This window comes from Schistocerca serialis, chromosome 2, assembly GCF_023864345.2.
Source record: "Schistocerca serialis cubense isolate TAMUIC-IGC-003099 chromosome 2, iqSchSeri2.2, whole genome shotgun sequence".
NCBI classification, from domain to species: Eukaryota; Metazoa; Arthropoda; class Insecta; order Orthoptera; family Acrididae; genus Schistocerca; species Schistocerca serialis.
Genome location: NC_064639.1, coordinates 688,824,168 through 688,850,715, shown reverse-complemented (window position 1 = coordinate 688,850,715; position 26,548 = coordinate 688,824,168). Strand labels below are relative to the sequence as shown.

General features: G+C 41.3%; 1 protein-coding gene across 3 annotated transcripts in view; it reads left to right on the top strand.

The window, feature by feature from the left end:
- The window catches only part of LOC126457818 (dolichyl-diphosphooligosaccharide--protein glycosyltransferase subunit STT3A), a 109,464-nt gene that overhangs the window by 46,623 nt on the left and 36,293 nt on the right, over window positions 1–26,548 (top strand). For 2 of the 3 annotated variants that reach the window (XM_050094437.1, XM_050094436.1), the window contains one exon: window positions 13,810–13,963. In XM_050094437.1, coding sequence (XP_049950394.1) covers window positions 13,810–13,963 — 154 coding nt within the window. Of the gene's footprint in view, window positions 1–13,809; window positions 13,969–26,548 lie in introns of all 3 variants that reach the window. The other variant, XM_050094439.1, reaches the window with a different exon arrangement.

Sequence of the window (26,548 nt, the reverse complement as noted above, 5' to 3'; positions counted from 1 at the left end):
CTTCACACAATGTGCTGAAAACTATGGTAAAATATCTTCAATCATGGATTCAATGCAGCAAGAGCATTACCATCACAGAAGCCGTAAACATACACCGTATGTGTGTGTGCTTCATTAGTGTAAATGTGTGGCATTCTAGCCAGGCCGAGTACAAACACAGTTAACCAATGCTTTCTAGGATACACTCTCAGTCCCTCACACTAATTTGCTCACAACATGTTATGGACAACTGTGCCTTCAATGGGCCAGTTTGATGGCAGAAAGGCATCCTGAGCAATGAGGTTGAAAGGGACAAGATAGGTTATGCTAGAATAAACAGTCAAAGAGGTTGGATGGGTAGGACACAAACATACACGCCACTAGCCCAAAAACAAATGCGCATTAAATGTGTTCTACCTCGGAAACCATTTGGAATAGGGCATATGTCCATATGAAGTTTTTCTGCTTCAGATGAGTGTTCCTGTCCTGTTATATCTCCAAATATTGGCCGTTCCTCCTGGGAAACCCTGTATATCGTGGCATAGTTAAGAGATACCACCAAATGCCTGGACATCAACTGTCATGTGCTGTTCGCGTTGTTTTGCAGTTTCAAAAGTGTTCCGGTAATTGATTGCTTCCAGGAATGTATCACTATTAATACTGCTGTCTTTCTTACCAATCTCACCTGTTCATTAGGCAGAGAATGGTGACACACACATCCTCATAAGAGCTGTGTGCCCCCGCCTTGACAGTGTTGTTTCTCTCAGTATATAGCGACTGGGAGAGAGATAATGTGGATTTTCCAGAGCTGCAGTAATTGCCATTGAGCCACACCAAAAATTGTTTGTTCAGAAATGTGTGCAGGCATAGATGCATGCTTGTTAAGAATGTTGTGGCAATTCTGGAACATTGAATAAATGTAATTCCTTTTAGTTTTGGTGTGTGGCTCAGTATTTACCTTTTCTCCCCAATGATGCACAACAGTGATGACGTGGCTGCAGCAGTTGTTCTCGTTTATGTTGACTCTGTCTCCCAAAAGCACTATTTAAAAACGCAAGTCCTCATCCAATTGGGACATAGCTCAGTAGTAGAATTAAAACTTATGACTTCTGCATATTATAACTTCTACTTAACACAGTACTGAGACAGCGCTGTTACAGATGTCTTTCTCGCACCATCTCAAGAGACCGACAGACACAAAAATCAGTGAAATAAACAAATGAGGTACATAAAAAGCTTGCTATTTTAACCATCAATTTTCAGTTAGCTTACTGTGAGGATCATATCTTTGTACGATATCTTTGCCACATAGGGAGGACACATATTTATTTATATGTGTAGGTCATTTAAAGAACCTTAACCCTGTCCAAAAAGGCCTTGGAAGGCCCAACAGCACCGACCGGCCGCCTTGTCATCCTCAGCCCACAGGTGTCAATGGATGTGGATATGGAGGGGCATGTAGTCAGCACACTGCTCTCCTGGCTGTATGTCAGTTTACGAAAACGGAGCTTCTACTCCTCAATCCAGTAGCTCCTCAGTTTGCCTCACAAGGGCTGAGTGCACCCCACTTGCCAGTAACTGTCGGCAGACCGGATAGTCACTCATCCAAGTGCTAGCCCAGCCCGACACACTTAACATTGGTGATCTGATGGGAACTGGTGTTAATACTGCAGCAAGGCTGTTGGCATTTAAAGAATCCACTCAACTAGAAAGTATGTAAGTACTGGCTGTTACCCAACAGCTGTACTCACATATTGGTAGCTTCGTTACAATGAGTGATTGTGAGAAAATTAAATAGCGTTAAACCGACAAAAGAAGATAAACAATTCATAGTTCAGTGCAGCGCAAATTTTATAATATTTGCAGGTGCAATAATGAAGCTGCCCTCATGTGTTTGTTCCGATAAGTGTAGCTTGTGGTATGCCCCCTCCTCCTCCTCCTCCTCCTCCTCCCCCCAAGTGCCCCAACAAATGGTGATATGGCACACACAGCATCGCCACCAAGCAGTGCATGTGCATAAACGCGCATCTATACATTGTGCTATTGAAGTAATTGTACATCATTCGACAGATTATAATAATTTTTAATGTGGTTTATGTTCAGTCAGCTAGCAGCTACAGCAGTTAGTTCACCACTAGCATAATACCTGTCATTTTACTGTACTTGGAAATGACTTTAAAGTATAATCTACCCAAAGGATTTTTTTAAAGTAAGATTGGTGAGCATGTAAAAAAAAAATGTTGACTTGGATCATTGTTTGAGAGATGTAAATTAGTTGTTTTCATAAGATCTGCTCTCATGTAATTGCTATTCTAATTCCTTTTTTTAAAAAATTGTCCTACAAAAACATTTTTTTAAGCTAGTTTTCTGTTTAGCTGCATGTTTTTACACAGTAATTTAAGTTTGTTCAGTGAGGTTCCAGTATTCTTGTGCCTCTCTGATAACTATTTCCTATGAATATTTGAAATAACTGTGCTACAGCCCTATTGTTTTTGTTGAAGGTATTTGTCACTAACCAACTAATTCATTAAGAAGTGAAGGTGAAGTAATTGATGAATGTGGCAGAAGTATTCTATTGAGCAGTGCCACCTGTAGAAATATAATGAATTGTTCTTGGAAATTTTTACTTGTGTCTAGAAATGTATTATGGCAATCAGATGGAAGTAGCAGTTATGTCTCTACCTGTCAAGGCCATCAGTTGTTTTCACGAGAACAACTTTGTTATTTTGTTTTTGTGGTGAATGTGACTTCCTGTGCTTTGGTTGGAATGGTAGTTTTGATTAGTGTAGTTTGTATTTCATAAGGACAAAAATTAAATCAAATTGCTTTGTAACTATAAATGGAAACATTTATTCTCATTTCAACATTATTACCACACTTTATTTTCGTCAATAAACAGGATGCTTTGCGCTTTTAACATTTTCTGTTTGTAGTGTGGCATAATTTTATTAATACTAATTTGACCTTTTATACATACAGTTGCTTGAGAAAGATGATTACACTTATTAATTATGTGGAAGTCCATAAATCCCCCTCAAGTGAAAGTTGTTATAAAGCTAAATTTTTACACTTTGCATGTACAAAGCACGTACTCAGTGCACCTAACTTAGTAGGCAGTGTGCTCTGAGTGTGTGTGAAAGAAGCAATGAGGAAAGATCTCCTTGTTTCCTGTTAATAGAAAACTAGGTTGAACATTTCTCATACAGTTGTTTAGAATTGTTAGAATTTGCAAACTTTAACAATAGGTAGTATTGAACGGGTAAAACTAGTGTTATTTGAAAAGCTTACGACTGCCTGAAGACAGGTGGATTGTTAAATGCATCTCTCGAAATTTTCATTTAATATGTGCTTAATTTCAGCTATAGGGATTTTTCCTTTTTTGTGATATTCTGATTTTCTACATCTCAATATCTAGCTGATGTTTCCAATAACCTAGTAATTGTCTCAGATTCATGGTAAGAAAATATAATTTTGTGCATACCGTGTATACTAATAATTTCATTATTAATCATGTCATTCTTGCGAGAAAGGGTATCTCACATTTTTAAAGCTGTGGGGGTTTTCTAATAATATTTTTTGTGCTTTATAATTTCAAAGCACTCTCTCCATGCAACCTCAGTTAGTATGCAGGGTGCTTTGAGTGTGTGCAAAAGGATTTGTGAGTAAAGATCTCCTTGTTTCCTGCTCATAGAAAATAAGGTTGAACATTCCTCATACAATTATTTGAAATTATTAAAATTTCCAAACAATTATTGAAGACATAAAATAAGTGTCATTCTAAGAGCTTATGACTGCCTGAAAACAGGTGGATAGTTGTTAGTTGAATCTTATTTCTCAATTTTCATTTAACACATACTGTAAGTTTTATGAGCCCAGTTCTTACTTTTAGCTAAAAGAGTTCTTTGCCTTTTTGTAAATGTGGTTTTTTTCAGCTCCTTGCATTTATTTAAAAGGAACCCTCTGGGCATTATAAAGATACAATTTCCTATAGCCTAATAATGGTTCCAGTTATGTAGAGATGGTTTCAACTTGTGTCACTGAAGTCATGTTACAATGATGACACTATCTCGAAATATTTATTACTGGTGCCTTTGTATTGCTTTCTTAATACTGTTACACTGCATTTGCATGGCTGAGGTTAGCCCCACATATTAATTCTTTGTAAATTATCGTGAATGCCATGACAGAGATCTTATGAGAGACCATTTTAAATAGCAGTAAAAAAAGGAAAAAAATGCCTCTCGCAACCTGGTTTCATTGTGTCAGTTCACACTTCTTTGTTCTCCACATCCATGCTACAGGAGTAGGCAGCAGAAGCTAACAATGATTCCATGTTAGCGTATTATAAATTAAAGAGCCAACTTCCTCTTTCAAAACTAAAGACAGCACTGTGAAAGGGATGTAGCCAGACGACAGACATGCCACAGCAGGGATGACCATTACTTTTGTTACACTTCTAGCATGTTGGACTTCAGAGGAAGCAGTATATGTTGTGTGCCCCTCTAACATAAAATAAATGCTTATGTCTTCAGAAGAGAACCTAAATAAATTTTATGTCTACAGAACAACACAATTTATATATAAAAACAAAGATGAGGTGACTTACCGAACAAAAGCGCTGGCAGGTCGATAGACACACAAACAAACACAAACATACACACGAAATTCAAGCTTTCGCAACAAACTGTTGCCTCATCAGGAAAGAGGGAAGGAGAGGGGAAGACGAAAGGAAGTGGGTTTTAAGGGAGAGGGTAAGGAGTCATTCCAATCCCGGGAGCGGAAAGACTTACCTTAGGGGGAAAAAAGGACAGGTATACACTCGCACACACGCACATATCCATCCACGCATACAGACACAAGCAGACATATTTAAAGACAAAGAGTTTGGGCAGAGATGTCAGTCGAGGCAGAAGTGTAGAGGCAAAGAAGTTGTTGAAAGACAGGTGAGGTATGAGTGGCGGCAACTTGAAATTAGCGGAGATTGAGGCCTGGCGGATGACGAGAAGAGAGGATATACTGAAGGGAAAGTTCCCATCTCCGGAGTTCGGATAGGTTGGTGTTGGTGGGAAGTATCCAGATAACCCGGACGGTGTAACACTGTGCCAAGATGTGCTGGCTGTGCACCAAGGCATGTTTAGCCACAGGGTGATCCTCATTACCAACAAACACTGTCTGCCTGTGTCCATTCATGCGAATGGACAGTTTGTTGCTGGTCATTCCCACATAAAATGCATCACAGTGTAGGCAGGTCAGTTGGTAAATCACGTGGGTGCTTTCACACGTGGCTCTGCCTCTGATCGTGTACACCTTCCGGGTTACAGGACTGGAGTAGGTGGTGGTGGGAGGGTGCATGGGACAGGTTTTGCATCGGGGGCGGTTACAAGGATAGGAGCCAGAGGGTAGGGAAGGTGGTTTGGGGATTTCATAGGGATGAACTAACAGGTTACGAAGGTTAGGTGGACGGCGGAAAGACACTCTTGGCGGAGTGGGGAGGATTTCATGAAGGATGGATCTCATTTCAGGGCAGGATTTGAGGAAGTCGTATCCCTGCTGGAGAGCCACATTCAGAGTCTGGTCCAGTCCCGGAAAGTATCCTGTCACAAGTGGGGCACTTTTGTGGTTCTTCTGTGGGGGATTCTGGGTTTGAGGGGACGAGGAAGTGGCTCTGGTTATTTGCTTCTGTACCAGGTCGGGAGGGTAGTTGCGGGATGCGAAAGCTGTTTTCAGGTTGTTGGTGTAATGATTCAGGGATTCCGGACTGGAGCAGATTCGTTTGCCACGAAGACCTAGGCTGTAGGGAAGGGACCGTTTGATGTGGAATGGGTGGCAGCTGTCATAATGGAGGTACTGTTGCTTGTTGGTGGGTTTGATGTGGACGGACGTGTGAAGTTGGCCATTGGACAGGTGGAGGTCAACGTCAAGGAAAGTGGCATGGGATTTGGAGTAGGACCAGGTGAAACTGATGGAACCAAAGGAGTTGAGGTTGGAGAGGAAATTCTGGAGTTCTTCTTCACTGTGAGTCCAGATCATGAAGATGTCATCAATAAATCTATACCAAACTTTGGGTTGGCAGACTTGGGTAACCAAGAAGGCTTCCTCTAAGCGACCCATGAATGGGTTGGCATACGAGGGGGCCATCCTGGTGCCCATGGCTGTTCCCTTTAATTGTTGGTATGTCTGGCCCTCAAAAGTGAAGAAGTTGTGGGTCAGGATGAAGCTGGCTAAGGTGATGAGGAAAGAGGTTTTAGGTAGGGTGGCAGGTGATCGGCGTGAAAGGAAATGCTCCATCGCAGCGAGGCCCTGGACGTGCGGAATATTTGTGTATAAGGACGTGGCATCAATGGTTACAAGGATGGTTTCCGGGGGTAACAGATTGGGTAAGGATTCCAGGCGTTCAAGGAAGTGGTTGGTGTCCTTGATGAAGGATGGGAGACTGCATGTAATGGGTTGAAGGTGTTGATCTACGTAGGCAGAGATACGTTCAGTGGGGGCTTGGTAACCAGCTACAATGGGGCGGCCGGGATGATTGGGTTTGTGGATTTTAGGAAGAAGGTAGAAGGTAGGGGTGCGGGGTGTCGGTGGGGTCAGGAGGTTGAAGGAGTCAGGTGAAAGGTTTTGCAGGGGGCCTAAGGTTCTGAGGATTCCTTGAAGCTCCGCCTGGACATCGGGAATGGGGTTACCTTGGCAAACTTTGTATGTGGTGTTGTCTGAAAGCTGACGCAGTCCCTCAGCCACATACAAAGTTTGTAACCATTGATGCCACGTCCTTATACACAAATATTCCGCACGTCCAGGGCCTCGCTGCGATGGAGCATTTCCTTTCACGCCGATCACCTGCCACCCTACCTAAAACCTCTTTCCTCATCACCTTAGCCAGCTTCATCCTGACCCACAACTTCTTCACTTTTGAGGGCCAGACATACCAACAATTAAAGGGAACAGCCATGGGCACCAGGATGGCCCCCTCGTACGCCAACCTATTCATGGGTCGCTTAGAGGAAGCCTTCTTGGTTACCCAAGTCTGCCAACCCAAAGTTTGGTATAGATTTATTGATGACATCTTCATGATCTGGACTCACAGTGAAGAAGAACTCCAGAATTTCCTCTCCAACCTCAACTCCTTTGGTTCCATCAGTTTCACCTGGTCCTACTCCAAATCCCATGCCACTTTCCTTGACGTTGACCTCCACCTGTCCAATGGCCAACTTCACACGTCCGTCCACATCAAACCCACCAACAAGCAACAGTACCTCCATTATGACAGCTGCCACCCATTCCACATCAAACGGTCCCTTCCCTACAGCCTAGGTCTTCGTGGCAAACGAATCTGCTCCAGTCCGGAATCCCTGAATCATTACACCAACAACCTGAAAACAGCTTTCGCATCCCGCAACTACCCTCCCGACCTGGTACAGAAGCAAATAACCAGAGCCACTTCCTCGTCCCCTCAAACCCAGAATCCCCCACAGAAGAACCACAAAAGTGCCCCACTTGTGACAGGATACTTTCCGGGACTGGACCAGACTCTGAATGTGGCTCTCCAGCAGGGATACGACTTCCTCAAATCCTGCCCTGAAATGAGATCCATCCTTCATGAAATCCTCCCCACTCCGCCAAGAGTGTCTTTCCGCCGTCCACCTAACCTTCGTAACCTGTTAGTTCATCCCTATGAAATCCCCAAACCACCTTCCCTACCCTCTGGCTCCTATCCTTGTAACCGCCCCCGATGCAAAACCTGTCCCATGCACCCTCCCACCACCACCTACTCCAGTCCTGTAACCCGGAAGGTGTACACGATCAGAGGCAGAGCCACGTGTGAAAGCACCCACGTGATTTACCAACTGACCTGCCTACACTGTGATGCATTCTATGTGGGAATGACCAGCAACAAACTGTCCATTCGCATGAATGGACACAGGCAGACAGTGTTTGTTGGTAATGAGGATCACCCTGTGGCTAAACATGCCTTGGTGCACAGCCAGCACATCTTGGCACAGTGTTACACCGTCCGGGTTATCTGGATACTTCCCACCAACACCAACCTATCCGAACTCCGGAGATGGGAACTTTCCCTTCAGTATATCCTCTCTTCTCGTCATCCGCCAGGCCTCAATCTCCGCTAATTTCAAGTTGCCGCCACTCATACCTCACCTGTCTTTCAACAACTTCTTTGCCTCTACACTTCTGCTTCGACTGACATCTCTGCCCAAACTCTTTGTCTTTAAATATGTCTGCTTGTGTCTGTATGTGTGGATGGATATGTGCGTGTGTGCGAGTGTATACCTGTCCTTTTTTCCCCCTAAGGTAAGTCTTTCCGCTCCCGGGATTGGAATGACTCCTTACCCTCTCCCTTAAAACCCACTTCCTTTCGTCTTCCCCTCTCCTTCCCTCTTTCCTGATGAGGCAACAGTTTGTTGCGAAAGCTTGAATTTCGTGTGTATGTTTGTGTTTGTTTGTGTGTCTATCGACCTGCCAGCGCTTTTGTTCGGTAAGTCACCTCATCTTTGTTTTTATATATAATTTTTCCCACGTGGAATGTTTCCTTCCATTATATTGAACAACACAATTTTATACGCAAGGCATATGTAAAAATTTGAAGATAGTGACAGGTTTCTTTCCTACCTATTCTGTCCATCAGTACTTTCTCCACCAGGAGAACTGTTAAACCTAGTGTCATTATACACCAAAGTTATAAAAGCGGATATTTACCAACCTCTTCCCCACTTTGTTTTATACTTTATCCTTTCATTCTTTGCAATCAGAAAACTCCTGTGCCTAGAAAATGAGTTGATTGATTCTTTTTAATCATGGTATCTGCTCCTGTCTTCGTTGAAGTCATCCTGCTAGAATCCCCCCAGGGGGCTTGCCACTCTTCGGCGGGTTCGTGCTTGGCTACCACGGGGCTCCAGCCTTTGCAGCATCTTTTCCCTTCCATGCTGCATGTCTATCCTCTTGCTAGGGTATTATTGGGAATGTTCTGCATTGTCTGTGTGCTAACATAAGAACAGTTTCACAGCTGTTTCTTGTTTCCTTTTCCTTTCTTTGTTTCCCTTCTCCTCTCCTCTGCTTCGGCATTTGAGGTTTCTCTTTTTCTTCTTCCTCCCTGTGCGCTCCTGAAGGACGGCCCAAATGTCTGACGTGTAACATGTGACTGGGTAACACGTAATTCCCAGCCCTTTGTCGATAGGTAGGGTTCACACATACTCCCTGGTACAGACCAGGCTCAGGGACGGGTGATTGCCTGAGCTGCAACCTTCCCAAATTGCCGATTGGCCCCTCTGTCGGGTGTTCTGGACATGTGACCTGAGGTGTGAACAATCACCTAAGGCTGGTGCGCTCCCTTTTGATGGGAGTCCCCAGTTCGAAGGGACGCGCTATCGGAGATGCTGGCAATCATGGGATTTTCTCGCAATGGGCCAATCATCTTCCCAGTCAACATCTACGAAATGTAAACATAATGAGGCTAACTTTTCAAAGACCCTTCCCACTGCCCTACTGTTCCTTGTGCTCTCATGTACTGAAGACGGCCAGTCCTTCGCCACGGTAAATCCGTTTATTATTCAGAAAGGTCTGGATGCAATTGCCGCCCTATGAAATCCTGCTCTCATTTATGGAATGGCACTTTGCTTTTGGAGACCACTTCTGACTCTCAAGCCCAACAACTGCTTGCCGCTTCGCTTCTCCATGGCTACCCCGTTCGTGTCGAGGCCCATAGAACTCTGAATTCTTCCTGTGGTGTTATTTACACTAGGCTGCTAGACAGTCTAACTGAGGCCGAAATCCAATCTTACCTATCTGATCAGCGTGTCATTGCCATCCATTGGCTGATGAAAAAGGTAGATTCCTCCTTAGTGCCCATCTGCACTCTTCTTCCCACCTTTGATAGAGTGGTGCTTCCGTCCAGGATCAAAGCAGGCTATGAAATTATCACAGTCCAACGGTGCAACAAGCCATCAAACTCTCACCTCAAAAGGCGAAACCATCAGCTACACAACCGGTAGGCTGGAAAGGACAGGAGGAGGACTCCCATGAAGAGTTCCTTCGTCCCTCCAGCCAAACAACACCCAAGTCTTCCTCTGCTAACCGGAAAGGCTCAAAGAAGTCCACCAAAGGCCAACAGTCCTCTCCTTCGCTGACTTGAAGATCATCTTCGATGGTGTAGCCACATGATACCTTAGCCTGGCTGGCCTCCGTGTTGCCGGTGTGCGCCACCAACCGTTTTTCAGCATTGGACTACACAGACCAACAGCATGCACAAGCTGATGCTTCTGTGGATCCCATGGAGCAGGATCTTCCTGTTTCTGTGCCCTGTGGCAGCGACTCTACACACTGAGATGAAACCCCTTCATTTTTTCCTCATCATGACTCTCCTCTAATGGAAGGTTCGTGGCCTTTGGTCCTGCAAAGCGAATTTACGGCTGCTTTTAGGATCACAGCGTCCTCTTGTACTCTGCCTCACAGCTGCTTTGAGCTTTCGCATTTATTCCCGGTTCAGTTTTACCATCCTCCTGAGGTCGGCATTCCATCTCATGGGGGCATCATGCTGCTCATATGGGACCTGCGTAGTCAACCCATTTCCCTGACTACCCATCTTGCAGCAGTTGCAGTTCGCCTTCTCCTTCCCCACCTGACTTTTTCCCTTTATTCCATTTATGTCCCTCCCGTCATTCGATGTCATCAGGGCAGACTTCCTTCAGCTTATTAGGCAGCTACCTCCCTCATTTTTGCTACTCAGTGACTTTAATGCGCATCATCCCCTTTGGGATTCTCCCTGGACCTGTCAGAGAGGTGCCCTCTTGGTTGATCTTCTTAACCAACTTAACCTCTTATACCTTAACACTGGAGCACCCACTTTCCTTTCCGACTCCTTGCACACCTATTCCCAATTGGACCTATCCTTCTGCACTGCACAACTTGTCCATCGTCTTGAGTGGTCCGTTCTTTCTGACATCTACTTGAGTGACCATTTCCTGTATGCTGTCCATTCGCTGACTCCTACCCCACCTGCATACACACCCAAATGGCAGCTTACTAAGGCTGACTGGCAGCTTTACTCCTCCCTGGCGACCTTCGAAGGACAAGATTTCCCCAATTGTGATGACCAGGTGGAATATCTCACAAACATTATTCTCACTGTTGCAGAATGTTCCATTCCTCGCACTTCCCCTTTACCACATTGTGTCCTAATCCCTTGGTGGACTGAGGCATGCCGCAAGGCAATTTGCGCACATGATATGTGCTGTCCACGGTTTTTAACTGTCATCCTGCGATGGCAAACTGCATTCATTATAAACAGATGCATGCAAAGTGTTGTTGCATTCTTCGGGATGGCAAAAGAGCTAGCTGGATTTCATTCATTAGTTCTTTTAACAGTTCCACCCCTTCCTCTGTGTCCAGTTGCTAGCTAATGAGACAGGAATTGAAACTGAGGATAGCAGAAATGCTTAACTCTATTTTCAGACCTCAGGAGAGTTGCCCCAATTTAATCCTTGTTCCACTGAAAAGGTGAATTAAATAAATATTAATGTCAATGGTGTTGAGAAACAGCTGTAATCATTGAAACTGAACAAAACTCCCTATCAGATGCTATTCTGAATTTTCCGTTGAGTTAGCCCCTCTTGTAACTATAATCTATTGTAGAGCCATCAGATAGAAAACTGTGCCCAGTTCTTGGAAAAAGGCACAGGTCACACACTTCTAGAAGAAGGGTAGTAGAAGTGATTCACAAAACAACCGTCCAATATCCTTGACATCGATTTGCTGTAGAATCTTAGAGCATATTCTGAGCTCAAACAGAATGACCTCAGTGCTAACCAGCATGGATTTTGAAAACATCGATCATGTGAAATCCAACTCGCGTATTTCACTCATGATATAATGAAAGCTTTGGAGCAAGGCAACCAGATAGATGCAGTACTTCTTGATTGCAAATGACATTTGACTCCGCACCGCCCCTATGCGTATTGTCAAAAGGATGATTATATGGGGTGGGTATCAAGTGAAGTTAGTCATTGGACTGAGCACTTTTTGGTAGGGAAAACACAGTATGTTATCTTGGATGGAGAGTCATCGTCAGATGTAGAAGTAACTTTGGATGTGCCCCAGGGAAGTGTATTGGGACCCTTGCTGTTCATGTTGTATATTAATAATCTTGCAGATGATATTAATTGTAAAATCAGGCCTCTTGCAGATGATGCAGTTATTTGTGAGGAAGTACTATCTGAAAGAAGCTGCATAAATATTCAGTCAGAGCTTGATAAGACTATAATGTGGTGCAGAGATTGGCAACTTGCTCGAAATATTCAGAAATGTAAAGTTTTGCACTTCACAAAACAAAAAAAAGTATCCTATGGCTATAATATCAGTGAGTCACTGTTGGAATCGGACTACTCGCAAATACCTGGGTGTAACACTTCGTAGGGATATGAAATGGAATGATCAGTAGGCTCAGTCGTGGTTAAAGCTTGTGCAATCAGTCTACAAAGGAGATTGCTTACAAATCACTTGTGTGACCAGTTATGGAATATTGCTTGTGGACCCGTACCAGATAGGACTAACAAGGGATATTGAATGTATACATAGAGGGACAGCACAAGTGATCACGGATTTGTTTAATCCATGGGAGAGTGTCACAGAGGTACTGAAGGAACTGAACTGGAAGAATCTTAAAGATTTATGTGAACTACTCGGAGAAAGTCTGTTAACAAAGATTCAAGATACGGCTTTACATGACTTCTCTAGGTATATACAACAACCCCCTATGTATCGCTCGCATTGGGGTCATGAGGATAAGATTAATTACTGCACGCACACAAAGGCATTCTTCCTGCACTCCATATGTGAATGAAACAGGAAGAAATCCTACATGAAATGTAATGGAAGGCTCATTTGGAGAGTATAACATGCCTAGTCTTTTCATAGAAATGTTTGAAAGAAGCAGTATGAATTTTGAGAGGGCTTGTACATTTTGAGACACTGACCAGCTACCACTACAGAAGTTTATCTTTCCTTTGGGGAACTTGTGCAGGTGATATTGTGTCTCTTTACTGTCTCTCACTGTGAATATAAAATAAAAAAGAAATACAGAAATTTACTGTCAGTTGATTACCATATCTTTTATTTATTCTAGAGCAGGTGATTGTGTAAAATGCACTTCACAGAGAGAGGTGGACAATACTTTGTGGCATCATCACTGCAGTTTGTTGCATGTGAAGCACTCCAGTTCTCTTTTTGTCCCGCGGTGGAATGAATGTATTAACAGTTATGGTGATTAATTTTTAAATAATAACAGTTTACCTACTTTTTTCCATCTCTCTTGATTCCATTTGACTGCACCTTATATATATTACTCAGAAAACTGTATTGAACAGTTTCTTACTTAACACTTGACTTTAGTTTTATATCATCCACATTGGATACATAGCCTGACTGTATCTACACTAAAATAAAAATCTGTGTCAAATGTTTTATGCTCATCTCTGAGCACATGCCACTGGTAGGATGATGATATTGGAAGGTCCGTTGCATGATATACTGCCCATGACTGCTTTCCATTACATCACCACATGCCTTCATATGTGCACATTTCAGTAAATTGTGTCCATGCATTGACGATGTCATATCTGTACTGATACTTAACTTTTTCCATCTATATTTTGTTGTTCTTGGTCACTTCTTATTACTTCGGTGATCTCATTAGAATCATAATTACAGTGCTCATTTATGTGATATACCCACACTATGTCCCATGCTATGGGAGTAATAAAATACACACATACTAAGTGGTAAATGATAAAACATCTTATTATGTTTTTTTATTGTGTTTCATAGGCTTTAGGTGTGTTTGGGCTGTGTCAGCTACATAGTTTTGTGGACTACCTTCGCAGTCGCATGTCTAAAGAAGACTTTGAGACTCTTTTTAAGGCTATGGTTGTGACCACTGTAGGAATCAGTGCTGTTGTTGGTGGAGCTCTTACACTTACAGGTAAGGTCAGTTTTCATTCAGTGTTGTGTGATTTGACCTTTTTTTTTGACACTTTCAGGGCATGTAGTTTTCAGCCAGTTAATCCTCTTCCCTGTCTTTCTCTTGCAATCAAGAAATAAATATTATACTTGAAAATATACTAAGGGAAGATCTGACAGGATGTAAATACTTCAAAAGTGAAGGAGAGGGCACTCATCAAATAGCAGAAGCGTTGAGTAATCAAGAGGTGCAGTCAGAGGAGAAAGTAAACTTGGTAGCTTAATTCACACACACACACACACACACACACACACACACACACACAGTGTGAGAGAGAGAGAGAGGGGGGGGGTACTGTTCATGTGATGTGCAGCAGTATTGGAAACATGAGATGCTCTGTCCACAGTTGATTTTAAGTGACTGGTGACTGAACTGTGTGGCAGATGAGAAATTTTGTAGCCCTGAATGTACGCCTGTGTCCTAACTTACCTGGAATCTCTTGATGTTCAATGTATCCAAGAACATGGTGTTCAGTATCCTGCGGCTGAACTATTAGCCACACTCACTCTGTTCCTTGTGATTAAAGCTGACCTCTGCAAGCAAACTTGAGGTAGAAGATTTTCGGTTCCAGTACTGAAAGCAAACTGTAACTTCTTGCTTTCATTGGTTACCTAAAACTGTCCTCGTGCTGATTACAAAAGCTAATGTGATACCAACCGACGAGCAGTCCTGGTTGGCTCTCGGTTACAGGCTGTAGGCGACAAAGATGGATTCCAAACAAAAAAAGAATGATAGGAAGAAAAATGAGAGCAAATAAAAAATTCAATGGGATGATAAAAAGGTGTGACAAATGATTAAAAATAAAAGATTACACCTAAACCAGTTAACTGAAAATAATAGTAGTCATTTTGATGAAGACTTATAAATAAAAAAAATTATTGTATCACCTGATGACATTTGAACCCATGAACTTCTGCATGTTAGAACATAACTTAACCCAGTACAGTACCACTTCATGTCGTGTTATATTTATTCCACTATACAACCAATTGCAACGATGCTTTGCTGCCTTCAAAAAGTACAGCCTCAAGGAATGTCATATGATGCTTATCTATTCTAGAATAATCTCTGTGGTGGTGGTGGTGGTGGTGACTAAATATCAGGTCTTTTGTGAAAGGATCCAGTAGTGTTTTGCTAGTGCTGTGTATGAAATGTTTGTGTTTCATTACCAGCATTTTGTGTGTTGTTTTTGATTTGGTTATCATGTCCGATGAAATGCGAAATAAAAGGTCAGACCCAGGGTTCGGGTTCCAAACACTTTGAGAAAACAAGTTGGACAAGGAATTAGAGGTGAACAAATGAGTAATTGTGGCTGTTAGGGAATGGGGGACAGTTCTGGGTATGACATTGAACACTCTGATTGGAGGAAGACAGCTCCAACACGTGAACTGTCAACTATCAAGTAATTTTAATCAGGCTATAGGAATGCGAGAGGGAGGGCTGGCTGGTACACAAGCTAGGCATGTGGTACACAGGTACCAGAGTTGGTGGTGTGCGGCACACAATGAAGGTTACATAGGTATGTGGATTGGGAGAGATTGACAGGACAGAGGAAGGGGAAACTGTTGCATAGAGGGTATGCGGGTAGTGGGTTAATGGAAGCTGAGGCCATGAATGTTATGGGAGTGAAGGATGTGTTGCAAAGATAACCCCTATCTGTGAAGTTCAGAAAAGCTGGTACTGGAGGGAAGGATAATCAGCTATAAAGGAGTACCCCCTTCCCACCCGGTATCACCGTGAACCGGACCAACTGAACCTATCTTTCACCAGAGTTTTGGTTATTCATCATCATGCCCAGAAATGAGGAACATCATACCCGAGATGTTCCCACCCTAAGTGGTATTCGATCTCCCATCCAACCTACAAAAGACCTTTGTATATCCCTATGCCACTCTGACTCCAAACCCCTTGCCACAGGTATCATATCCCTGTAGAAGACTCGGGTGCAAGACTTATGGACCCAATTCTTCCACCTAGCACTTACTGTTCCACTCTTGTCACTTGCTTATCCTATCAGATGCAGGGACACATGTGACAACAGCAATGTCATATACCAACTCTGCTGCAATCACTGCACAGCTTTTTATGTCAGTATGACAACCAAACAGCTGTTCACTTGAATGAATGTCCACTGCCAAAGTGTGGACAAGAAAAAAGTTGACTACACAGTAACACAATATGCTCATGTTCAATTGCTGCTTTACAGCCTGGGCCATCTGCATACCTCCCCTCACCAACATCTTTTGTGAACTACACAGATAGCAATACATCCTTTGCTCCCATAACCATCCTGGCCTCAATCTCCCAATGTCCCCACACCCTCTACCCAACAGTTTTCTCTTCCTTTGTCCTGTCACCCTCTCTCAATGCAAATCTTCGTGTCACCTATATTGTGCACTGCACCCCACAGGCTCTGGTACCTGTTTATCACATGCCTAGCCTGTGCATCTACCATCCATCCCTCCCTCCCTACATTCATAGGCAGCAAACCTGCTGCCCCCCTCCAACCCGCTAGCTACCAATCCCCAATCCCTATCCCTCCCCTATTTGCCCCACCCTAATCCACCTGCCAAAATGCAGTCCCTGCATTGGGCATCCAACCGCATGCATGAGCACATTATTTCTACTCTAGCTTGACATAAAATTTATTCCGAACGCTAATAAGTTTTCTCCCTTTCTATATGTGCATGTTGATGACTCAACACTTATTCTGTTGTCAGAGTGGTCTCCTTTCCTTCTATTACATTTGATAAAGAAAGACGTAGTTGCTGAGAAGTTTCAGTGATACTCCATTTTATCGGTGACTAGGTTTTGAAAGGTACCGTACACTTAAAAAGAAACTGTCATTTGTGCAATGAATACATTGTGTAATATTTCATTTATCTCAATTATTAGTGATAAATTGGTTGAATTGGCATTAAATCTGTGAAAATTGCAGTACAGCTTAAAAGTGCAGAATACATTTTATAAGTACTTATTTTGTCAGATTCAGTTACAGTAATTGTATGTACATCAAGATAACTGTGATTTTTATTTGTGTTGTCCTCAATTTATAGGCATACCCATATTTATTGTGATCAAACACTGAAATTGTGGTGTTGTTCTTCAGAGAGGTTATAGCAGTCAGTCCCTAACTAACTTTTATAACTGAGGGTTTTTTTTATATATATATATATATATTGATTGTTTCATATGATTCTGACAGTATTTGAGGGATTCATATACCATATTTACCCAGTTATAAGACAGGAATTTTCCCATATTTGTCATTCAGTAAACACAGAATTGTCTTACAGTTACTGATTAAGCACTTGCTGCTGAGATCATTTCTGTGTTGTGCAATAAACTAATATGGGAGTTGTCTTACATTTACATGTGAAGCTTTGACAGATGAGATCTCATACAGCTTTATTTTGAAGAATTTTAATGGTTTTGTGGAGAAACAGTGTCACCAGCTTGGGGAATTTAAAGAGGGAAGCAGCAAGAGCAGGCAGGAAATTTTGTATTGCTCCCAACCATCGGAAATATACCACATACCTTAGTTTTTTATGAATATCTTGCACATTTAAACTCCAGTTTGCCAGATTCAGAATGCAGTCAGAAGTGGATTGACTTTAAAATTGGACAACAATTGTATATATTTTTACAAAGGACAATAAAAATCTAGATGGGGACCAGTTGGGCACTAAGCATCAGTTGGATAGTAGGGTTTTGTGCTTTAATGTTGTCAGTGCTGTCTGTGAGGTACGATAGCAAGAAAAGGTTGAGTGCCAGCTGCTGGTTCTACATAGACAGTGAGTGAGCAGCAGGCAGATGATATGTTTGAAAGCAAGAGAAGAAGGAAAATTGTCACATTCTCACATCAGTAAAGCTAAGGACTCTATATATTTGAAGGGGAACGCCTGTGTTCTCATGTCCCACTGTAATCACAACCTCTGAAATAGCAACATATTCGGAAGAAACAGCCAAATACAGTAAGACCATGATAATCCAGTAAACATGATTAGTCCGGAAAACATCACAAATTTGCCTGTAATTTTAGCCCAATGCTGTTGGCAGCTCCGAGAAACATATGACCTGTTTGGTGAGCACCTTGTCACTAAAAATTGTCTGCCTAACTGAGCTGTACTATATTTGCCAAAATGATCCGGCCAAAATGATCCGGTTGCATTGTTAGTTTTGTGCCAGCATCGCTGATTCTTCGTTCAGTTTATCTAAAGTTACAGTACTTGCATTTGCATTAGAGTTGTGTGATTTTATTTAATGATTATTTAATCAAATCATTTGAACTTTATCAATATTCAGCTACTTGTACATAGACTATAGCACAGGAAAAAATTCATACATACAGTGAATATGTTTTCCGAACAGAAAAAATTGCACCTAAAATGGCCAAATGCAAACACATTACATATTAAAAAAACCCAATTCAACAGCTGGAATAATTTGTGTTACAAAAAAAAAAAAAAAAAAAAAAAAAAAAAAAAAAAAAAAAAAAACACTCAAGTTAGAAATTGTAGATGAAGTTTGAATAAGTAGTTCAGTGCTAAGAGAGGCAAAGGGAAAGCCAGTAACTGGGCCCACATTAGTTGAAAATGCCAATTTTTTTCACAAGGAATTAGATCTGCCCATAGATGAAGTTCATTCATTTTCAAAAGGGCAATAAATTCTGTGTTCACTAATGAATTGAGTGCATTGTCGGCAGAAGAAGTTGATGAATGCTTTATATTGACAGAAATTCAGCTATTGAAGAAGAGCTGATATTAAAAAGTGTTTTCAACCCCCAGGAGGTACCAGAAACGGAATGACAAAGCAGAAACACCTACACTTCACATCTCTTAGGCTGACTTTTAGAAGCCTTAAACACTTTTGTGAAATTTGCTGAGAGTAGCCATCAATACATTGCTCCTGAAATTATGAATTTATTCTTCAAACAAAATAATTTTTGTCAAAAAAGAGCTCTTTTCAAGGAAAAAGTTATCATTTATCCAATTTTCCAGAGGACTCTGAATAAAATTTCAGCTAAACCATTGGTGGCAGATACCAGTCCGCCACATGTCATGCCCTCAATGTCAGATATTTGTGCTATTTCTAAAGACAGATCTTTTGAAATCTGTGGTGCTTATTTTATTTTGTAACTGGTATACAAAAAATTATTTATGTATATAGACCTTTTCTAAAACTTTGAACCTTAAACTGATACCTAAATCAATTGTTTAAAAATTACATTTATAATCTGATATATTTGATAATACAGCATTGACAGATCCTTGCATGCCAGATTATCAAGGTCCTACTGTATTTGTTACAACCAAGATTGTAAATTTTATTGATTATGGTTTCACTCCCTGCCATTTAAGCTGAGCTCTTAGGTCACACCATAACCTATACCTCGGAAATTGCAAAATAGACGGAAGAAACAGCCAAATATTTCTGACTACAAAGGTTATAAACTTCATTGCTGCTCATGCGTAACATTTCAGGTAGATACTTTATATCAGTAGAAAAGTTTGTAATTTTGTTTAGTCACAATATGTTGAAAATAAAATTTTGTTGAGGAGCCTCGTGGGGGGATGTGATGGTATTCCTCTTATACTTGGGTAAATATGGTATTTTCACATATAAGAATAATGCATAATGATGCAGTGCTCTCATTTCTTGGTATTTTTCCTGTGTTATGCACTAACTTTCTCATAGTATTGTGTGGTGTTATACTTTAATGCCTTTTACACACCCCAGCAAGTCTGCAGCAAACACCGATAATAAAATGGGGCATGAAATTTTATTAATTTTTCTTCCTTGAAAGTGGACAAAAGAAATTGTTGGTATAGGTTCTGTTTCAAGTAGAAATCGGTTATTAATTTTCTGATATTATTCTCTTCCAAATAATTTTTGGCAGTTGCAGATAGCAATCAACATTTATTGTATGTTCGTCTAAGGGTACACAGTGTGATGAAATGCCTGAATTCGACTCAAGGCTGTTGTTATCTACATTGTTGAATATTGCCTTCATTGACAACTCTTGCAGTGTAGTGTTCTAAGATCCTCCTTGGCATTCCGTATGGTTCTATGATGTAGGGATGTCTGCAGACAAATGCCCTCTACTGCAACCCACTGAAGGAGTACTTCAAACAAATAATGTAATACAAAACAAATATTTGAACTAATATGGGGGGTGTAATATACATATAAATGGCTCCTTTCTGGATATTTTATTATCATACAAATTATAATAAATTTTTTTGGTTTTGTGTGTGTGTGTGTGTGTGTGTGTGTGTGTGTGTGTGTGTGTGTGTGTGTTTATTTGTTTGTATTTCCACTAGAGAAAGAGCAAAAGCTTGAAAGCCAGTGTAAATAGCTTTCTATTGGATGTTGTTGCTAAGCAGCACACATCAGTCAGCTATAGGTGAGCAGTTGCTTTTTCTTTATTTTAATTAGTTGTAGATAGTTGTAGTTTAATTAGTTGTAGATACACTTGCTTTTTCATAGATGACATTCTTTATCTTTATGGGAAAATTCCTGAATTTAACCTAGCCAAATTCTCTACAGTCACATCCTAAGCACTTAAATGTTGTGGGTTATGTTGAGAAGTGCTTCACTTTCTGTTAGTGATTGCTTATTGATGACCATTATTCCTGTGTAAAAACAAAATCTGTTACAGGGTGAATACATCCCAGGACAACTGGCAAATCTGGGGGGGGGGGGGGGGGAATAACCCTCAGGAATTTTTACATCCAGGAAAAAACTGTGAAAAACCCTGTAGTTTTTCAGACTTATGGGATTCTTTTTTGGAATTCTGGGAATTTTTCATTGTTTTAGTTTTCAGTTAAATTTTCATAATTTTGATAAGAACTGATACTCCAACAAAGAATTTTGTTTTAGCCTGTTACTGCAGCAAAGAGACATAAACAAGGGAAAAACACCAAAATGAAACTCAAATTGCAAAGAAAATGCACCATTTACAACAACAAAACACACTGTATACACAATTGCCTGCCGACAGCAAAAAGTGTCGAAGGCTATAGGACGAAAACTATGCAATACTTTGTAACAACAAACTGCTTTTGATAAGTGCGACGTCACAACTGTTTACATTATTTCGTTTGATCAGTTGTCAAAGGGTTCATGCGCCCTTGCAGAGCTGAAGTCGCTTATAGGCAGTGCCTCCTTCCATCTCTGGCTACCTGAAGTGTGGCTGTTAGCTGTATAAGCAGAAGCAGCAAGGAGCCAGATGCTAACTGGAAAAAAATTCATCGCGTGCCCAAGCTGCCAGAGTCGTACACGCGCAGAAATGTCTGTGTTGTAGTGGGGTAGTTTCCACATTATCACATGTATGTTTCATGGTTTTGCTGTTTTCTCTTTGTTTATAGCTCTCATATTGAATGAAAACAAAACAGATTACTGTGGCTGGAGGCTATCAAGTGAATTAAAATACACCCACATAATTACCAAAGACTAAAATATGTTATTAGTTTCAGTTTTCTGATTTTATTTTAGTTCCATGTTATTGGCAATCGAGCATTAATCGTCTTGCAAAACAGTGAAGTTATTTTTGTCAGATTGCTGAAGAAATTTGGCTTTCATTAATCTTCCCAACAGAGATAGCCAGTTTATTTGGAACAAAGTGTTTCATTCTACACTATTGGCTAGTTTCAACTGTTCACCAAATTTCAAGTGAAAATTTGCATCATCTGGCATGTACAGCGTAATTATAGTAAAGAACCAAACATGAGATAATACAGTACTGTTACTGTTACTCCAAGAAAACTGCATCACAAAAAACACTCAGCGAAGTTTAACACCAGGTAGGGGCCTACTTCAGTGTCAGTCTGGACATACGAATGTGCACGTCAAGCCAAACGATGCATTTTAGTATGTTCTACGAAATTCTGATGCTCTTGGACTATTCTGATGTCCTGCTTCAGTTGTGACGTAATGTAAGAGCTCTTAATGCTATATACATATGAACATAAATAAATGTTCACTTGAAGATAACTAAGCATGCAAGAACACCATTCTTCAGTAAATTATAAGCTGGCTGCACACTGTGTTTTATCATTGTAAATCCCCCCTACTCCTGGAGTATAATATAAGTTGCCAGTTATACAGTTTCTTTGCTTTGCAGAAAAACTTGTTAATTCTTTATTCTGTTTAAGCAATTCATGAAAAACCTATTGTGATTAGTTCTGGCATATAATTCTTTTCCTTTCTTCTTCTTCTTCTTCTTCTTCTTCTTCTTCTTCTTCTTCTTCTTTCCCCCTCCCCAAGAAATTTGTATTCCTTCTTACTAGCTTCTTGTAGTGCTGTGTGGATGTAAACCTGATTGGAAATGCTACAAAAGTATTGTAGAGTATGAATAAAAAATGTAGTCACCACATAGCAAAATATTACATAGGGTACTTTGAAAGGAGGATATAAGATGAACATCAACAAAAGCAAAACAAGGATAATGGAATGTAGTCTAATTAAGTCGGGTGATGCTGAGGGAATTAGATTAGGAAATGAGGCACTTAAAGTAGTAAAGGAGTTTTGCTATTTGGGGAGCAAAATAACTGATGATGGTCGAAGTAGAGAGGATATAAAATGTAGGCTGGCAATGGCAAGGAAAGCGTTTCTGAAGAAGAGAAATTTGTTAACATCCAGTATTGATTTAAGTGTCAGGAAGTCATTTCTGAAAGTATTCGTATGGAGTGTAGCCATGTATGGAAGTGAAACATGGACGATAAATAGTTTGGACAAGAAGAGAATAGAAGCTTTCGAAATGTGGTGCTACAGAAGAATGCTGAAGATTAGATGGGTAGATCACATAACTAATGAGGAAGTATTGAATAGGATTGGGGAGAAGAGAAGTCTGTGGCACAACTTGACCAGAAGAAGGGATCGGTTGGTGGGACATGTTCTGAGGCATCAAGGGATCACCAATTTAGTATTGGAGGGCAGCGTGGAGGGTAAAAATCGTAGAGGGAGACCAAGAGATGAATACACTAAGCAGATTCAGAAGGATGTAGGTTGCAGTAGGTACTGGGAGATGAAAAAGCTTGCACAGGATAGAGTAGCATGGAGAGCTGCATCAAACCAGTCTCAGGACTGAAGACCACAACAACAACAACTTTGAGATGTAGAGTCTAGTTTTGAAATGAATATTATGCCAAAGGCTGCTTTGTTATTTTTCACACCTTATCTATATAGGATGTGATAAAACAAATGATCTTAAGTGTAACAACTCCATATGTCCCCTCCGTACAATGTGCTCCAGTGCTGAACATGGTCACATGATATCCCACTGCACACGAAATTCCATACAGTAATGCGCCAAAAGGTGTGTGAGCAGAGCAAACACCAAGCATGGGCTGTGTATGTCATCGTAGCTGTGAATGGGCAGTAACGCCTGTTTTTTGGCACACATGGGCAACTGTTCAAACCAACCTAACAGGTTACGGGAAGATATTGTGAATGGTGGTTTGAGAAGCGCTACTTTTAAAGTAAATTTCCTTTTATGCAAGAATTATGCTACGTGTGAAATGTAAGATGAATTTCTTAAGTCACAGAGGCTTTGACTTCCGTTGAAAACTTAACACATTGAGGACCAGCCACTTAAAAAAATTTTGGACACAGAAGACCAGCCATCATTTCATTATTTAAAATTTGACTGGCACACTTGTGTTTGATATATTTTAAAGGATAGTTGCTACTCACCAAATATTGGAGATGCTGAGACGCAGAAAGGCACAGCAAAAAGACTGTCAGAAAGTTAGCTTTCAGCCAATAAAGCCTTTGTCAAACACACACACACCACACACACACACACACACACACACACACACACACACACACACACACACACACACACACACGTCTCTGGCTCCAGTTGCCAGAGACTCGCGATGCCCCCCCCCCCCCCCCCCCCCCCCAGTTCTATGGATCAGTTTTCACCTGTAAATGACCATGGTTGGCGATCGGACTCGTAATTATAATGGGCGGGCAACTGCATGCAGTAAGACCTCAGTGCTGTTTTCACTAATCGCTCTAAGCACTGCAGAACTAAGCTCTTACCACACAATTTTTAATTTTGAGTAATGGGAACCGATATAGTAACTTGACAAGGAAACAAGGGGGATGAGAGCACACAATATGTCATAACCACTTTGAAATAGTGACATACACTGCATATGGACAATATTGTTCCTACACATGTACTACTTTCGTGGCAAACGAATCTGCTCCAGTCCGGAATCCCTGAACCATTACACCAACAACCTGACAACAGCTTTCGCATCCCGCAACTACCCTCCCGACCTGGTACAGAAGCAAATAACCAGATCCACTTCCTCATCCCCTCAGACCCAGAATCCCCCACAGAAGAACCACAAAAGTGCCCGACTTGTGACAGGATACTTTCCGGGACTGGACCAGACTCCGAATGTGGCTCTCCAGCAGGGATACGACTTCCTCAAATCCTGCCCTGAAATGAGATGCATCCTTCATTAAATCCTCCCCACTCCACCAAGAGTGTCTTTCTGCCGTCCACCTAACCTTCGTAACCTCTTAGTTCATCCCTATGAAATCCCCAAACCACCTTCCCTACCCTCTGGCTCCTATCCTTGTAACCGCCCCCGGTGTAAAACCTGTCCCATGCACCCTCCCACCACCACCTACTCCAGTCCTGTAACCCGGAAGGTGTACACGATCAAAGGCAGAGTCACATGTGAAAGCACCCACGTGATTTACCAACTGACCTGCCTACACTGTGATGCATTCTATGTGGGAATGACCAGCAACAAACTGTCCATTCGCATGAATGGACACAGGCAGACAGTGTTTGTTGGTAATGAGGATCACCCTGTGGCTAAACATGCCTTGGTGCACGGCCAGCACATCTTGGCACAGTGTTACACCGTCCGGGTTATCTGGATACTTCCCACCAACACCAACCTATCCGAACTCCGGAGATGGGAACTTGCTCTTCAATATATCCTCTCTTCCCGTTACCCACCAGGCCTCAATCTCCGCTAATTTCAAGTTGCCGCCACTCATACCTCACCTGTCATTCAACATCATCTTTGCCTCTGCTCTTCCGCCTCGACTGACATCTCTGCCCAAACTCTTGTCTTTAAATATGTCTGCTTGTGTCTGTATATGTGTGGATGGATATGTGTGTGTGTGTGTGTGTGTGAGTGTATACCCGTCCTTTTTTCCTCCTAAGGTAAGTCTTTCCGCTCCTGGGATTGGAATGACTCCTTACCCTCTCCCTTAAAACCCACTTCCTTTCGTCTTTCCCTCTCCTTCCCTCTTTCCTGATGAGACAACAGTTTGTTGCGAAAGCTTGAATTTTGTGTGTATGTATGTGTCTGTTTGTGTTTCTATCGACCTGCCAGCGCTTTCGTATGGTAAGTCACATCATCTTTGTTTTTAAATATATTTTTCCCGCGTGGAATGTTTCCCTCTATTATATTCATAAATTTAGTTTGTCACACACTATGAATCAGTAAAATCGTATGTTGTGAACATCACAGTAATAATCTTTTTGTAGTAATGAAAATGTGCACAATACCTTTTGTTTTTTCTGAAACTGTTTTTATTATGCTTGTCAGTGTAATAAAATAGCTGGTACTTTGTACACAATCTAATGCTTTGCTTAAAGCGGCAATAATAATTTAAAGCACTTTATATAGGCTTACAGATAACCAGCTTATGATCTGAAAATGTTGCTGAATAAATATCACAGGATGTGAAAAGGACACACTAAACATCTATTGAAATAACAACACTGTTTTTAAACACTTAACTAGAGGAGACAAATCATGACTTTTACAATATGCCTGTCACTATGAAAAATAGAATATACTGAACTTCACCCTAGAAATAAATACTTCCTTTTGTGGTGGTTAGCAACATACTGCAGCCTCTGACGAGATTTTGCTACCGATGGGTGGTTTAGCAGCTTTTACACAGTGACCTCCAGGTCATAATTCCCATCGTAATATTTATCCAATATAGTAAACAATGCTGCAACATAACATCTGCCTCCTTCACAGCAGACGATGACTCCCCACTGGCCCTCGTAATAACATTGCCACTTCTGCTTGTTGACAAATAGCTGGTTAATACTATGGAATTATGTGTAGCAATAACTTCCCATCCATCCAAGGCTGGTTAACAATGATTGTGTTCATTTTAATCACCACACAATGCAGTACATGAGCATTGCACCACACACTACTTCACAACCTTTGTGATTCACAAAGAGAACTGTTCTATACTTTTTGTAACAACATTTCTCCCACCTTACCCTTCCGCGGGGAAGTTCCTTTAGATTTTAACTTGAGCCTAGGGCGATGACTCATTACAACTTTAATCCTAAGGGTTCATAATACTTTTAAAATAAATATCTACTTAACAATATGCAGAGATTAATACAAAAAAGTATTTACAGCTATACATTTAAAACACAGTTACAAATTATTGGTTCCATACTTCGCAGATTGGTGGCAGCACCTTACAGCAGTGAGCTGTGTTACTTTACTGTGCTTCTGTTAGATGGCATAT